The 17433-nt window shown below is 41.9% G+C and overlaps 1 protein-coding gene and 1 long non-coding RNA gene across 3 annotated transcripts in view; one reads left to right on the top strand and one right to left on the bottom strand.

Moving 5' to 3' along the window:
- slc12a2 (solute carrier family 12 member 2) overlaps positions 1 to 12439 on the top strand; it is an 86394-nt gene extending 73955 nt beyond the window's left edge. For both annotated transcript variants that reach the window (XM_031282363.2, XM_035991414.1), the window contains 4 exons: positions 5480 to 5566; positions 6773 to 6908; positions 7112 to 7179; positions 10555 to 12439. In XM_031282363.2, coding sequence (XP_031138223.2) covers positions 5480 to 5566; positions 6773 to 6908; positions 7112 to 7179; positions 10555 to 10690 — 427 coding nt within the window. In that variant the 3' untranslated portion in view covers positions 10691 to 12439. The remainder of the gene's footprint in view (positions 1 to 5479; positions 5567 to 6772; positions 6909 to 7111; positions 7180 to 10554) is intronic.
- Positions 59 to 13197, bottom strand: LOC118493059. Its single transcript, XR_004895004.1, has 3 exons — positions 13065 to 13197; positions 5400 to 5404; positions 59 to 69 (listed from the first exon to the last, which is right to left on the bottom strand). It is a non-coding gene; the product is annotated as an uncharacterized LOC118493059 (long non-coding RNA).
- Between the last annotated feature and the right edge of the window lie 4236 nt (positions 13198 to 17433).

Genomic DNA, 17433 nt, shown 5'->3' on the forward strand with positions numbered 1-17433 from the left:
CACCATGTCAAATTCAAAGGTTAACACGAGTAGATAATAGGGTTTGGCATCGTTTAGATTTTAACATTTCTGATTCCAATTCTTCCTTTTGATTCCGGTTCTTTGAGGGCTGGAGTTGGAACGGGTCACATGCTCATTTCACAGATAAGAGGAATATTTGATTTTGATTCAATGGTGATTAACAGTTTTACAGTTTTTTTTTAGCCAGACTTTAGAGCGCTGCTTACTGAGCTCCATGGCTGCAACACAACAAGCGCCTGGAAGAACAGTGGTCGCTATGGAAACCAACACTTGGGCAGGTTAAATTTGGAATCGATGATCAGATTGAAATGATTCCAATTTAAAAACAAAAAGAAAAAAAAAAACATTCCATTGGAATCCTAGATAATCGTAGATAATGTAACATTTAGCAAAAGAATGACTGTTGTTCACTTTCCCCAATTATTACCCTTGGATTGTTAAAATAAATAAATAAATAAATAAAAAAATAGAAGACAGAAATACAACAACTACTACTGCTACTACTTACAATAATAATGATGATAATAGTTAAAAATAATAATGGTTGGAAAGGTTGTTCCCGGTTCCTAGTGCTCTGTTTGTAGATTTCTGGCATGACTTGGGTTGTGGCCATCTGCTCTCCTTCAGCAGCACTCTCTCTCCTCAGCTGCTGCTGACACACTGCCACTGTGTTCTGTTGATGCCGGCCACTTTGCACACAAGTGTGTGTTCACATGTTTGCCATAAGAAGCTGATTTATTGATACACAACCTGACTAAGAGGCACTCGAGATTCTAACCCTCAGTGTCTTGTGAATGGACCCATGTTTAAATGTGTACAGCTCACACAACAACATGCAGTTCATGTACATCACCAAACATGTTACTTGCCACTGACTTGTAAAGTTTTCAAATTTGTAATTAGCCATTCCAAAGTGACACTTTGGTTGATGTCCTTGGCACATACTGTTGGACACCGATTAGTCAGCACGTAACACTGCCTAACATTACAGATTCCTCTCTGTATGACAAATGGTCAAACTTTGGCTGTTGTTTGTAGTTAGGTTTTAAGTGACTATTAACCCTCCGAACCCCAAAACCCGCCGGCGGGTTAGAAAAAGCATGTTCCACTAAACCTAGAAAGAAACTGAAAAAAATGAATTGTTTGTCGGATTCTCAAAATTCCGACGGTCCCTGAATGCGCCTCGACATTATGTGAAAAAGCTCCAAAGTAGGCCAAAAAAAACCACTAAACTGGATACAAACCTCACATAGAACATGTCAGATTTAAAAAAAAATTCAAATCAACCATTTGCATGATGAAGGAGCTATAAAATGCATAAAATTCTACAGCTTCTCAGCTACGTGTAGGCAGCCATGTTTGTTTACTGCCATGCACAGCCACGTGATGAAAATTCATCCAAACTGACTGAGCCCAGCACCAAAAAACAGCTCAGCCTAGTGGTGAACAGTGGTAGAAGTATTCAGATCCTTTACTTACTAAAAGTAGTAATACTACACTGCAATAATACTCTTGTTACAGTACAAGTCATGCATTGAAAATGTTACTTCATTAAAAGTATATAAGTATCATCAGGAAATGTAGTTCTGCTTTGAAAACTGTCCTGTGGTGTGTTCAAGGATACCATGACTTCCAGGGCTTGAAAAACTTATTTCTGTGGACATGCATACAAGTTCTTAAAACTTTTTTTTTTTAAATGCACCATTTGGTGTATTTGTCCTTTTTTCTTTGCACTTTTTTTTAATGACCGTTCAAATATGAGGAAATTGTCAATGTGTAATAATGTCATTTGAGCTGACTTTCCCTTTAGTCATCTCAGACACTATACAGTTCAATAACACCAATCCCAGTCAGGGTCATTCTGAACAAGATTACATTGAACATGTCAGCTAGGAAAATATTTACTCTTTTAATTTATGAGAGTTTAAGAATGAGGACAATGTGTAACAATATCATTTGAGCTTACTTTGCCTGTACAGGAATGTACAGTGAAACTACTTCACATTTTATATGATCATAGTCAAGACTTATTTATTATATGATGTTTAATATATTCTTTCTGAAATGAGTTTTCCTTTGTCCTTTATGGCCGCTCTACGTACCAGTCAGCTGTGTGCTGCTCTGTCCTGTCTGTCTGTGCACTGTCTCTGTCCTCTTTTCATGCCAAGAAGTAATGAGTTATAAAGTAGTTCTCCACCGTGTGACCAAATGAGCGTGTGGCGTGAGTCTCACGGTTAATGCAAAAGAGTCGGCCGCCCTGCACTACCTAATCACTGTACCAAGTTACGCGCACTGATGCATGTAGAGCTGAGAATTACGCTCACAGCTTAAATTTGACGTACACTACCCATCATATGCACGTGGTATTTCAAGCCCTTACTCCACTTACACAAAAGGTAAAGGCAACCAAACGTTAACTGAATGTTTAGTCGACATCACACTGAACTTTAAATGCAATCTAAAATGTTACAAGTGATTGTGGAAATTGGTGAAATCCCAGAAACTGTAAGTGTAAAGTGTGGTCTTTTTTAAAGGCTTTTAAATACTGGAGCCAGCTGTTTGGGAACATCCTGTCTGCTTTGTGGTTGTATTCCCCCCGGATCAGGTCTTCATCAGAACCATTAGTGTGTGGCCAGCAGGGCTCATTTCCTTGTTATTGTGGGAGAGTCCCATCTCTGTTAATTATCCAAACTGAAATGAAGGCATGTAAAGTGGACAAACACTCTATTTCCGTGTCTTCGGACATTAGTTTACTGTGGTATTAAAGGAAAAGTTCAACCTTTTCAGAACTAGCTTTCTTTCATACAGCAAGGATGTCAATCTCATGTCTGTGTAGGGAGCTGAAGTCAGGATGTGGTTAGCTTAGCTTAGCATGAAGACTGAAAACAGAGGGCTCTGCCCAAATTAGAAAAAAATAAACCTACCAGCTCACTGATTATCATGCTCTATCATGTTTGTTTAATCTGTCAATGACTCAACATGTCAAAATAATAATTTGTGCTTTTAGGGGGGAGTCATCTTCTGGAACTAGTTTTTGACAAAAAAAAAAAAGTGTATCCATCCAGTGTTTCTGTGGGTTACCAGACTGGGTTGGTGAGCACCTGGGATGGAAGAAGTATTCAGATTATTGCAGTAAAAGTACCAATACCACACTGTAGAAATACTCTGTTACAGTAAAAGTCCTGCATTGAAAATGTTCCTTCAGTAAAAGTCTGTTAGTATCATCAGGAAAATGTAGTTAAAGTATTAAAACATTGTAGAAAGTGTAAAGGATCAACCAGTTGTGTGTTTAATGGTCTACACGCACACACACACACACACACACACACACACACACAGACACACAGACAGCTGTGTGTTTAATGGTCTAATCATCTCATCTGGACTTGTAGCCGTTATATTGTTGGCTAGTTTACTTTAGAATCAAACATCAGATTTTATCAACTACATGTGTTTTGTGTGCAGGAATATTAATGTGTAAAGTAACTAGTAACTAAAGCTGTAACAGATGAATGTAGTGGAGTAAAAAGTACAATATTTCTCTCTGAAATGTAGCGGAGTAGAAGTAGAAAGTGGTATGAAAAGAAAAGATTCAAGTAAAGTACAAGTACCTCAACATGTGGACTTAAGTAGAGTACTGGAGTAAATGTACTTAGTTACATTCCAACACTGGTGAGTACTGGTTTTTGGCTCTATACACGCACGGTGGTACCAAACCTGACAATCTCAGTTCACCAGGAAATAGTTCCCTCACAACCACAAACTCTGATTCCTATTTTGTGTGGACACGTAAAACAAATGAAATCCATCGTGTTAGTCAGTGAGCTTTAGAGGAGTTGGTAGATTTGGACAGCGCCAGGTGCTGGCTCAGTGTTTCCTCCAGTGTACTGCAAGCCTGGTGGCCCACCGGGCCTAAGTTACTGGGAATTATTTGTACTGTATTTTTACGTTGTTTAAACTAGTTACAGTGGGGCGGCTCGGTTGGAAACTTAGACGTAGTCATATTTTCAAATGTCCAGTCAGATTTTAGCACTGACTCAATGTACGGTCCTATGGAATCTGTCTTATAGCTTTTTATAAATTCTCTTTAGCGATTCTGTCCATGATTCTGTTATCACAGAAACTATTGGGCTCTACATTAACACTGCCATCAGTCTGGGACTCCGGGCGCTCGTTGAAGAAAAAAACACTTGCCACCGGGCTAAACAACCTTTCTGGGGGAAACCCTGTAGGCGGTTCCCCCGCTTCCAATCTCCATGCTAAGCTAGGCCAACCATGTCCAGTCTCCAGCTCTGTACTTAAAACACAACATTGATATCCATATTCTCATCCGACTCCCTGGAAGGATGCAAAGAAGCTTCCTTCACAAAATCTGGAACTGTTCTTGGATGTAATGGGATGCAATATTTCCAATATTATTTATATCTGCATAAACCTTCACGACAGAATCCTCACAAAGGCATCTGCTGCTCGTACTGCCCCCCCCACACACACACACACACACACACACACACACACCCACACACTCACACACCTCTGTGTCTCTGTCTCTCATTGTCTCCTACAGCTGCCTCCTACCTCCTTTTGTTGGCTCAAATTAGCGAGGTGCTAGCAGCCGAGCCTTTTATCTCTGTGTTCAGTACAGTACACAGCTCTATGTGCTCTTTGAAAGCCCCTTTGTGTCTGTTCACTGTACAACTACAAACTGGCCATTTCAACCCATATCTGACACTTCAATGTTTCCCTGTCCAACCTGAATGGATTCACACTCTACTATTGTTTTACCAATAGGCACGTTGATGTATTTTTTTTATTTTTTTAGCCCTCATATTTTGAGATTGTACAGGTGCACGTGTGTTTAACTTTGAACTGTTTCTTTCTGTATCTTCATTCATTCAGTTCAAAGAGTCAGTTCACCCAGATTTTCCCCCAAACAATGGTATTTACCTCTGAAGAACTCATGTTCAATAGTTTTCATTCTGATTGGCAAAAAACATCTTTTTTTGGGCTAAAATACACACATCATTTGGTGTCTTTTTATTTGTGTCATCTGCTGCAGGTTTCATAAAGCTCTTTGGGTTCGTCACTACGAGTGACATCTTTCACATTACACATTGTTAATGGAAAATATTGATTATTGGGTTTTGACATATAAAAGCAGGAGCATCCCAGTTGGATAACGCAGTGCTTTAAAGCTCCCCATATGTGACAGATGATGCGTTCAGGCACTCGGCCTCTTTGTAGTTGAAGCTAAAGGAAATGACTCCCAGTGCAGCCTGTCCCACCTGCCTCCACCCTCCCAGAAACATGTCCAAACAGAGCTATTTAAAGCTGCTTCCCTGCCTTCGGGATGACTCAGCGCTCTCATCTCTGTCCACAGCTCCTTGGATTGGAAATGTCTTGCAGTTGGATTCCCGTATTTCTCCCAAAGCTCCTTGTTTTGTGTTTTTGTGTGCAGGATGGCCACTCTGCTCAGCAAGTTCAGGATAGACTTCTCGGACATCAACGTGTTGGGAGACATCAACACCAAGCCTAAGAAGGAGCAGTAAGTACCAGCCAAGTCCCATTTCCGTTCCTCTGTTATCAGCCAATAACGGCAGGCGCTCTCTCCAACCCCTCCCCCTCCCCTCGGGGCTCCGCCCACAAACAGATGTGCATGAGCACCGCAGCATCGCTGCCGCAGTTTCACTCATCGAACTTTAGCTGAGTTTTCTCCTCCGTTCTCCAGTAAACCTGCAGTAACTCGGTACTAAAGTACTGTGTTTCACATGTGTCAGCACGCTGAATAAATGAATGGTAAATGAGTCTGTGGTCAGACTGGCCCTCTGCCCCCCCCATGTGTCTGGGTGAACACATTACATCATCAGAATCCTGAAGCTCAGGCACATTTCACTTTGCTTTGAAAATCCATGTATCTATATATGTATTTCTACATGGCTTTAGGTCATGCGGGTGCATAACAGTGTTTGTCTTTTTGCTCTAACTTAAAGGATCATTCCAGCTAATTACAATGTGGGTTTCCCTTTTGTAGATTTGTCCATCATTGAAATCGGTAATAAACCCAAACTCCTGTCACATTTACAGACTCACTTCCTGCTTTAAAGCTATAGTGCGTATTGTATATCTGCCCCATGAGGAATTCTAAGTAATGACATCAAAACTGTTGGCGCGTCAATTCAAATTCAATTTTATTTATAGTATCAAATCATAACAGGAGTTATCTCGAGACACTTTACAGATAGAGGAGGTCTAGACCACACTATAATTTACAAAGTCCACATGATACAAGCCTTCTGTGATCGCGCATGTGCAATGCATTAATTGTTCGGTCTCTAAAATGTCAGAAAATGGTGAAAAATGTGGATCAGTGTTCCCCAAAGCCCAAGATGACGTCCTCAAATGTCTTGTTTTGTCCACAACTCAAAGATCTTCAGTTTCCTGTCCCAGAGGAGAGAAGACACTACAACATATTCACATTTAACAACCTGACTTCACACAAGTTTGACTTTCTTTTCATAAAAATGGCCGATAAATAACGATTGTTGGATTATCCAAATAGTTTATGATAAATGTAATAGTTGGAATAATAATAGTAATAGTCAGAACTAATGGATGAATATTTGCAGCTCTACTACTTGACACAGCCGCGGCCGGTTGTATCCCTGTGTGCCGTCTGAGTGTTTAAGGCTTTAGCATGTGGTTGGCTGGCTGATATGGGGTTAACCACGGAGCTGCTGTTGTTGTTGTGCAGCGTGTCGGCCTTTGAGGAGATGATCGAGCCGTATCGGCTGAAGGAAGACGACATGGAGCAGGACGCGGCGGAGGCGCTGAAGGACAACGAGCCCTGGAGGATCACCGACAACGAGCTGGAGCTGTACCGCGCCAAGGTCAGTAACTCACCGTGTTCTCTACCGCTTCACCAGTTTCAAAACTCAATGTCATTCCACCTCACACAAGAAAAGCTGAGAGGAGTGGATGGCTCTCTGTGAACACAGTGCTGGCTTGGCACAGGGCAGCAGCAGCGTGTGATGTTATCTGGTAGGCTGATACCTGAATGTTTGAACCTGTTTGTGTCTGTTTGGCTCCTCAGACTAATCGTCAGATCAGACTCAACGAGCTTCTGAAGGAGCACTCAAGCACAGCCAACCTCATCGTCATGTAAGCTGCCGCTCCCTGTGTGTGTCTGTGTGTGTGTGTATGTCTGTGTGTGTCCAGACAACATTCCGGCTAATCTCTACAGAATAATCAGATATCTGCATATAAATGCAGATACATTTACAACAAGCTAACAAAAAAGCTAAATCGCCAATGGGTTCAAAGATTGCGTTTCATGCAATGTGTTCCACCTCTATTGCTCTCCACACAGACGGTTTACCTGCATGCAACCAAAGCCCACTCAAACGTGTCAATACTGCAAGTGGTCAATACCACTACTACTACGCCAACTACAAAAAAAATGTTAAGCCAAGGGCCCCTTTTCTAAGAGAGACAGAGCAGGCACCCCCTACTACATATTTTATAAAACTAAGTTGCATCTTAAACTGGGCCTACTATAAAAGCCTAAAGCTTTTATACATACCTTTGTCTAGTACCCAAACTTTTCACCTACTAATCCCCCTCCGATACACGTGTCACATTATAGATGTGTGAAGAATTTTTCTCTACTGAAAAATCTTTTAAAAAATGAACCATAATTTAGTGGCCCCCCTGCAGTATCTTTGAAGACCCCCTATGGGCCCCCAGACCCCCTGTTGAAGATCTCTGTCTAGAGCTCAGAGAGAGTTGGATCTGTAGCTGTATCAACATCCCCACTTCTAGACCAGCAAAGACTGTATCTGGAGATTTGTCGGGTCATTTGAAAAGACAGAAACAGAAATGGGGACAAACAACATTTGGGGCTGTATGAGACAACTTCTTTCTAAATTGTTGTTTTTTTTCTTCACAAAACTACTGCTGTTAATCGCTGTGTGAACATGGATGTCCAGCAGGACAGACTGTCTGATGTCCGTCCGTCCGTTTCCCCCCCCCCCCCCCATGAAGGCGGGGCTTCCACCGTGACTGCTCAGACAACTTTGTGACCTTTATGGACGACACGTCATACAAACTTTAAGGCAGTGTTCAACCACTACTAGCTCTGCGTTAAAGTGCCCTCGTTCATTTCAATGAGACCACAGCATTGGCACAAAGAGCTTCTACAAAAAACCTGCAGGCCCGTCTGAACCTGGTTCAGCTATTGGCCGAAACTCACATTCGGGTTGGGCTTCTGTGGGACAGCGGTGCTCATACGGAGCTCATAGTGCTGATCAGCGGATCACAGAGGGAGGAAGAGGGTGGAGGAAACTGGGATCTCTAACAGCACTAACGGCTACCGTGCAAACCGAGCATTAGTTAGCGCCATGGTTAGCTCAGTCACCGGGGCGACCTGGCTTGCACCGGAGAGCTAAGTTAACCGTGCGGTGTAATCAGCAGGTAACATCTGTATGAGCACCAATCTCTCGCAGAAGGCTGGCAGCGTGCAGCACAGCGCAGAGTGTGGCCAACTCTCCGTTCTCGTTTCCACTGACGCCAATAAAATCTTTTTTTAAATCAATATTTTTTGTCAAATTACAGTGCTCAGCATAAGTGAATACACCCATGCTAAAGTTGACTAAAAAGTGAATAAATAATGTATCGTAAATAAATAAATGTTCTTCCTTAAAATACAGGGGGCATAAGTCAGTACACCCCTATGTTAAATTCCCATAGAGGCAGGCAGACTTTTATATTTAAGGGCCAGTTATTTCATGGATCCAGGATACTATGCATCCTGATAAAGTTCCCTTGGCCCCCACATCATCACATACCCTTCACCATACCCCCACATCATCACATACCCTTCACCATACCCCACATCATCACATACCCTTCACCATACCCCACATCATCACATACCCTTCACCATACCCCACATCATCACATACCCTTCACCATACCCCACATCATCACATACCCTTCACCATACCCCCACATCATCACATACCCTTCACCATACCCCCACATCATCACATACCCTTCACCATACCCCCACATCATCACATACCCTTCACCATACCCCCACATCATCACATACCCTTCACCATACCCCCACATCATCACATACCCTTCACCATACCCCACATCATCACATACCCTTCACCATACCCCCACATCATCACATACCCTTCACCATACCCCACATCATCACATACCCTTCACCATACCCCCACATCATCACATACCCTTCACCATACCCCACATCATCACATACCCTTCACCATACCCCCACATCATCACATACCCTTCACCATACCCCCACATCATCACATACCCTTCACCATACCCCACATCATCACATACCCTTCACCATACCCCACATCATCACATACCCTTCACCATACCTAGAGATTGGCATGGGGTTCTTTCCATAAAATCATCTCTCAATGCAAATCAAACCAGCTATTAGGCTAACTGAAATCAGACCTGGAATACATTATTCATTCACAAAGACACAAAAATTGGTGTCCTTAAAGATTGGATTTTTCCTCATTTTTTTAATTAAGGCATTAAGATCAATATCCTAAAGATGATTTTAGTCAACTTTAGCATGGGTGTATTCACTTATGCTGAGCACTGTATTCATTTCTTTAGTAAGTAGCCGTGTACTAGGCGAGATAATGTAGAGCGAGTCGGTCATTATTGTGAAATGACATGCTCTACATTATCGCTAACGTAGTCCATATCCACAACGATTAATTTACGGGATTGCTCCGGTGCCGCCAGAAATTCTGCCAGATGTCCCTCATTTTCAGCCGGATGTCCGTCCCCTTCCTCTGTCTCTGTGTTGGCGTTCTAACCTCTGGTGGATTTGTGAGGACTATGGTTAACTGCTCCTCAGATCTCTGCAGGGTAAATCCAGACAGCTAGCTAGACTATCTGTCCAATCTGAGTTTTCTGTTGCACGACTAAAACTACTTTTGAACGTACACATGTTCCACCAAAACAAGTTCCTTCCTGAGACTATGGAGCTTTTTCACAACAGACATGTTGACTTGTCATAGTAGGAAAAGCCCAGCTGAGATTGATAACCTTAAAGATGGCTCAATTCCATCAAGTGTCCCAGTAAGCTAGTTCAGTGAGTCAGCATGAACAATACCAGGACCTCTCCTAAGTGGAATGTAGCCATCATTAATGGTTTTGAACCCACCTGTGCTTTTCCTACTATGACATGTCAACATGTCTCCCGTGAAAAAGGTCTATTCAGCAGAGGCATCGTCAATAAATGCCAATAAACCAGAGCACGTTTTCTCCCATCCCAGAATGCTGTGTGGACTAGCCAGACCCTCCTCTGCAGCGCTGTGGAGGAAGGTCTGGCTATGCGAGACTATTGCTAACATATCAATTTAAAAGAAAGGTATCAAAAGCAGTATTAGTTTCTGTGTACTAAAGCTGTGCTCTGTATCAGTGAAGTCAAAGAGAAGCAGCCTGCTGATGCTGTCCCTGTGTTCCTGTGTGCAGGAGTCTGCCGCTGGCCAGGAAGGGCGCCGTGTCCAGCGCTCTGTACATGGCCTGGCTGGAGGCCTTGTCCCGGGACCTGCCTCCCATCCTCCTGGTGCGCGGAAACCACCAGAGTGTCCTCACCTTCTACTCTTAAACACACACGGAGAACAAAAAAATCCACCTTTTTAAAGTCTCACATCCACTTCTGCCTGTGGAGCAGAGCCACATCCACATCCCAGTTCCAGTCTGAAGCTACCGGTGCACCACACACACTCCAGAGACACTGATGGAAACAATGCCGCTAATATGAATAAAGATGAAGGAAGTGAGAATGGTCAAGATGTGTAGAAGCCCTAAAGGTGATGGAGGAATGTCAGGGTTGCCCACTCTGCTCATTTCTCTCTATTTATTCCAAGATGTCTGGGCTTTGCTCTTGTAGCTCTAGTTTCTTCTAATTTCCTCATGAAACTTTCATTTTTGTCCAAGTTGATTTCTCTCAGGCTCCAAAGCAGGCGTGCACCATGTTCACGTTGTTCTCATGATATGGAATATCCTGATGTCATACTTCTTAAGTTAATTGGACCAGTTGTTTTGTTCGTGATGCAGCAATAATCACCCTGTTATTCCTAAATGTTGGGAGAGAACCATGCAGAATGCTTTGCAACACCTTCTAAAGCCTTATGGATGTGCCTTCCAGTTGAATCAGATAAAATAATTATAATCTCTATCCAGATTGACAATATTACCTATTATATTAGTGGATAATAGTTAGCTTTATTGAGTTTTAAATGTAATTCCTTCTTAGATGGAGCATTGTATTTATTCGAGTGGATTGCTTGTATTTAATTAAGGGTGTCCACTTGATTGCATGAACTTTCTTCATCAGTCATTTCTTTCTCTTTTACCCTAATCGATATGTTTATTTTGGACCATTGCCGTTTTTATTTTTTATTCACTTTTGAGTCTTCCTTTTTTAAGCTGTTGAATATTTACGATAGCCTCAGCTACGCGACACAAGACGCATTTTGTTTTTAGGCCCAGTGCCTAAAAGTGTTTTTATGGTTCTTGTTTTGTTAGAAAAGATGTGAAGCTAGTTTTCCATTAGCCTTGTCCCATGTAGCTGCTGATGACTAAATGAAGTTTATCCTTTCAACAACGTTTGTGTTTCTGTCTCCACATGTCCCGTTCTTCCCCTGAAGAGAAACTGCTCCACCCAACAAGCTAGCTGAAACCTTGCCTTAATGCTAGAACTAACGATTGTCAAGAGTTCCTTCTCTCTTATAAGCCATACTGGCTGGATGGTTTCTGGGTAAATACAGATAGCAATCCATTGGTTCCATGTTCTGTTTCAGCACAATTTACTGTATATGCATCTTCATTTTTCTTCCCATAGTACACCTGCATCAGTCTGTTCTGTTGCTTTCTGTAGGCCTGCATGTTGCTGGGGATGTAGAGTTAGTGGCCCAGTAGACTGGCTGCTTGTTAGACCACTGGTCTCCATTCCTACGCAGCCTAGATGGACAGAGAGAGTGAAGGACACAAGCTTCATGCTGAAAGACTTGCTGGCAGGAAGAATGTGACATTAGTGTTGAGGCAAGAAATACCTCTATGCATATGAGCTTGTGTTGCGTAAGTACGTGTAATAAAAGTCCACGTGAAAGGAACTCCTCACCTCCGTTCATATAAGGGGCACGTTAGGCTCTGGCTTAAGGGTACCAAAAAAAACCATGTACAGCATGAACCATTTCACCATTTTATATACTGATGTTCTAAATGGGTCCAATGTAGTCCCTGTTGGACCGCGGTCGTAGGGAATATTGACTTGGCCGGAGGGTGTGGGTCATTTTCACACATCTCAGATGTAGTTGAACCAAATTAAAACTCTTCTGCTGTTACTAAACAACTGCTGGTTAAGTTTTATTCTAAAGGTGCGTTCGGACTGAATGCAGAGTGAATTTTAAAAGCTCCACCATTTCTTATAAAAATCAGTGCAAAGATGCAAATGGATGCAAATTCACCCCGGGGCCGCCCAAACTGAGGCATCAACACATCGAAGTGAGTTAAAATGTTTCAACATGAGGCCAGAAATCATGCTTATCCCTAAAGAGTCCCAATTCACGAAAATATGGAGACATGAAAAACGCCAGATGAGTCTTTAGAAAGATAAAGGAACAGTAAATGAAATCTGAGTTGCTATCTCACATTGGATGGCTGAACACAGTTAATCTTAAATTCTTCAAATGGTGAAATTAGCATAGATAAGTCGAAGGAATCGGAACACACCTGAAGGATGACTTAAGCGGTGCCCACATAAATGTTCTATTTTAGTGCACTGCCCTGAAAATTGTAATTTGAATGTTCAAAGAGTCCGTGGTATAAGCAGCATCATGCTAACTGCAGTTTATTAAACAATAACTGCACAGGACAAAGTGGAGTAGCCATGCTTTCACTGTCTGCTGAAGCAGTTAACTGCCACCAAACTAACGGAATAAAACAGGGTTCTCTTTATTCGTAATATACTTTGAAACGTTGCTTTCATGTGCTCTGTCCTCTGTACTGTATGCAATGTCAAAGAGGATTGTCACACGATGCTTAGCTTAGTTGAATGTACTGTATAATAATGAACACTACCCCTAGAAGTTAGCATACATAGTGTCCTTTTGTTTTGCATCATGTATATGAACTGTCTCCTGCAGCGATTGCAGTTGGCGTGGTGCAGTATACTGTGTGTCCGCGTCATTGTGCTGTTAGCATTCATACAGCTGCATCCCATCCTCCATCACCTGCACAATGTGTAGGCCAGGACTTTGATTTACATACTGTACAAACGTATGTGTGTGTGTGTGTGAGGAGAGGTTGTAATGAATGTGAATATATGCATTCAGTACATACAAACCGACTGTATACACACTGATGCATGTGTAAATTAAATATACCCTAAGTACTTTCCAAGTGTGTAAACAGCGTGTACTGGCCTAGGAACTGTAAACCCTTTGATTGAAGGCACAGTCAAAGACGATCCCTGCTTCAGTTATAGCATGCAACAGCGTCCCCCAAATATCTTTCAGCTCACGTCAGACCGTGAAAAACCTTCCTGAACACGTCATTATGTTTAACTTTTCAAAAGAAGAGACCCAGTCCAAAATGCGGTCGACCCAACCAGACCCAGAGCTGATAGAGTCCCCTCAGACCATTTTGGCAGTAGGCGATTTGGTTGGGGGCAGACCGGTTCGTTTTGTTCCCATGACCGCCAAACCCCCCGTTAACGAGTCTTTTGGTTCCGTATTTTTCACAGCTATACAGTTTTGATAACATTATAGATTGAAAGGAAGCTGACAGCAGGGGGGGAACTCATAGCAAAAGTCACAATTACAAATCTGTCTGCTACTTCTGCACCACGGATTTATTAACACGCAGTTAGCTGCTGATGTTTCAGAGCCCTGGTCAGGGCTGTAGACTCTGACTGTCACAAACCTCAGCCAGACTAACATGTTAACTCTCTCTGCTACGGGGGGGGGGGGGGGGGGGGAGGGGGAGACATTTTTCTAACAAGGGGGATGCCCCCCCCCTTTCTCATATCCCCTTCTCTATTCAGTTATTAGACAATTTGACCAACAGATTGAGAGCCTGTCTGATCCAATTAGACTAAATTCAATTTTGACCTTGGTTTGGAGGAGCCATATGGACCCGTACATGTATGTACTGTTGCTTGTTTAAACTATAAAAATGTATACTTGACCCAAACTAGGTACTAAAAGTCAGATCTCTCTACCTCTGCTGCTTTGATTTTGTCCATTTTTAAAATCCGTTTCTTGCTAGTGGCCCGACTTTATGAACGCGCAACACTAAAACGCTGCAGTTTCACCTTAACTGGCAGTGGCGTTCCAAAGTCACAGTTTGATTGAGGTCTGTCAATATTGCATCACTTCCTCTTAGCACAAAATGATAATCGACCTCTTGTGTAGTTAACTGCCATAACAATGTATCGGTATTTTGTCGTCTTATGAAAGACACTGTACTTTTTGTCAACTTTGTTCGTAGTATGCATTTGGGACAGCAAAGATTTCAAAATGTTGTGAGCTGGAAGGAGATTGTGACATTTGGGGGTGCTATTGTGCACTATAACAAAGTGTGTCTTTAATTCATTTTAATTGTGCTGTGAAGCATTCACTCTCCGTTACTGTTACATAGCAACAATATTCCAAACAAGAACACGGGTTACTTTATATTTGTATATTAAAGACTATATCTATGCCTATACATATACACACACACACATATATATAGATATATATATATAAATGTATTGGTGTGAGCTGAAGGGGATCTTTGTCTTTGATATGTTACATTAAATGAAACAAAGACCTCCTGTCAACATTTTACTACCAAATACTGGTGTTTGTGTGTCTTCATTTATCTCCTGATATATATTCTAAAAGCTGTGTGATGACACTGTTCCACTGAACTGTACCCCCCCACCCCCCACCCTTCCTCTGCAGTCCCAATCTGTCATGTGTCGCCATGTTCACACTGCAACATAAACCAACCTGTAAATAAACTTTCTAGTCTAATTGCATACATTAAGGGAGAGGAATAATTATGTTGAGCTTTAATATGGAGAAAGATATTTATTTTAGTTCAGGATTTTCTCCACAATTTCTTTGATTTTGCTATATTTAGGTTGTCTGCGATTTGCATGTTTGTTTTGTTTTTCCAGGTTATTTTAAAGCTTTATTAGAGCAGCTGTAGAGTGACAGGAAATGGGGGGGGGGGGGGGGGGGGGGGGAGGAGATGACATGCAGCGATGGCCCTGGGCCATCCCGCATGAGCTAGACGTCGCCCCATCTTTCATTGTTTTGTTACATTTTTGATTTTAGCATTGTGTATTTTTTCCGTTTTTGAGTCGGTGTATTTCTAGCTTTTTAATGCCTTTTTGAAGAAAAGACATCACGTCAAAAGCAGATCAACCTGCTTTCACACACACGTGGATGGAATCGACCCGCCGGTTGAAGCAGTGCTGTTTTGATACGCTGTACTGTTCACAGTCACTGATATGCTTTTTCTAACATTCTAACATTTATGATTACCAATACTTTGTACATCTTTATTGCAATAAATAAATCAAATGAAATCAGTTACATTTGAAGTCTCTTTGTGTGCTCTGCATTGTTCTGACAGTTACTGAATAGGAAAGGTGGTTACAATATGTTTAAAGCTAGGTTAGTTTTGCCTCCTAAAACAATGACTTTACAATATGCACAACAAACTACAATAATTTATTAAAAATTAAAAATAAACTCCATCTGCTAAAGCTTAACATCTGTTCACTGTGTTGTTATGGGAAGTGCAAACATTTAAAGCAATTTAAAAAGGTAAGATAATTGAACTAATAATGAAAAATAAACCAGAGATTTACATATTTATTGAGCTTGTTTAGTGGTTGTGGTTTGACCCTGTTCTCTTTAAAGGTCCCATGACATGAAAATTTCACTTTATGAGGTTTTTTAACATTAATATGTGTTCCCCCAGCCTGCCTATGGTCCCCCAGTGGCTAGAAATGGTGTTAGGTGTAAACCGAGCCCTGGGTATCCTGCTCTGCCTTTGAGAAAATGAAAGCTCAGATGGGCCGATCTGGAATCTTCCCTTTATGATGTCATAAGGGGAAAGGTTACCTCCCCTTTCTCTGCTTTGCCCGCCCAGAGAATTTGGCCCCCCCCATGAGAAAGAGAGAGACATCATGGCTTTCAAACGAGCAAAGTGGCAGTTGGTCAAGGCCACACCCCCACCGTCCACATTGCCCCCCCCCCCCCTCTCCTCCTCAATAGCATTTAAAGCTACAGACACAGAAATGGTACATCCTAAGGAAAGCTCATTGTGGGACTGGCTCTAGTGGCTGTAATTCTGCACCAAGACTGAATTTAGGGAAAGAGACTTCAGATACAGTATTAGGGGACCACTAAGGTTTATATAAAAGAGACTTCAGATACAGTATTAGGGGACCACTAAGGTCTATATAAAAGAGACTTCAGATACAGTATTAGGGGACCACTAAGGTCTATATAAAAGAGACTTCAGATACAGTATTAGGGGACCACTAAGGCCTATATAAAAGAGACTTCAGATACAGTATTAGGGGACCACTAAGGCCTATATAAAAGAGACTTCAGATACAGTATTAGGGGACCACTAAGGTCTATATAAAAGAGACTTCAGATACAGTATTAGGGGACCACTAAGGTCTATATAAAAGAGACTTCAGATACAGTATTAGGGGACCACTAAGGTCTATATAAAAGAGACTTCAGATACAGTATTAGGGGACCACTAAGGCCTATATAAAAGCATCCAAAGAGCACCATGTCATGGGACCTTTAAGATCACAGGTCAAATATCTCCTCTCGGGAGAACAAAGTAGTTTTCTTTGATTTCCAGGCGAGACCATCAACTTGTGATCTTAAGATAACGGAATAGAAATACATACTGCAACCTCGACTGCTCTTGTCTGCTGTGAATGTGGTTGCATGTGGTCAGATGTGAGCACCCAGCAGTGATGTCACGGTGTACTGACACACTCTGCACTACACCTGCACATCACTGCACAACGTTGTCAGCTAAACCACTGGAGGGCTGCAAAAAAAGATTTCCAGTTGGTTTTAAGTTGCTGTGTACGGAGGAGGATTAGGGCCACATGTGAACATTTTATTTGAGTTCTGAGTTTAAACACAGAATTCTGACTTTAAAATCAGAACTCAAATAAAATCTTCACATGTGGCCCTAATCTACCTCCGTAGACTGTGAAGCCACTGGAACTTTTTTTGTGTGGCTACTTTGAGATGATTTCAGCCGTGTGTTTGCTGGTTTCTGCCTGTTGATCCTCCTAGCAGGCTCCAGCTCTGT

The sequence above is a fragment of the Sander lucioperca genome, chromosome 14 (assembly GCF_008315115.2).
Source record: "Sander lucioperca isolate FBNREF2018 chromosome 14, SLUC_FBN_1.2, whole genome shotgun sequence".
Taxonomy (NCBI): domain Eukaryota; kingdom Metazoa; phylum Chordata; class Actinopteri; order Perciformes; family Percidae; genus Sander; species Sander lucioperca.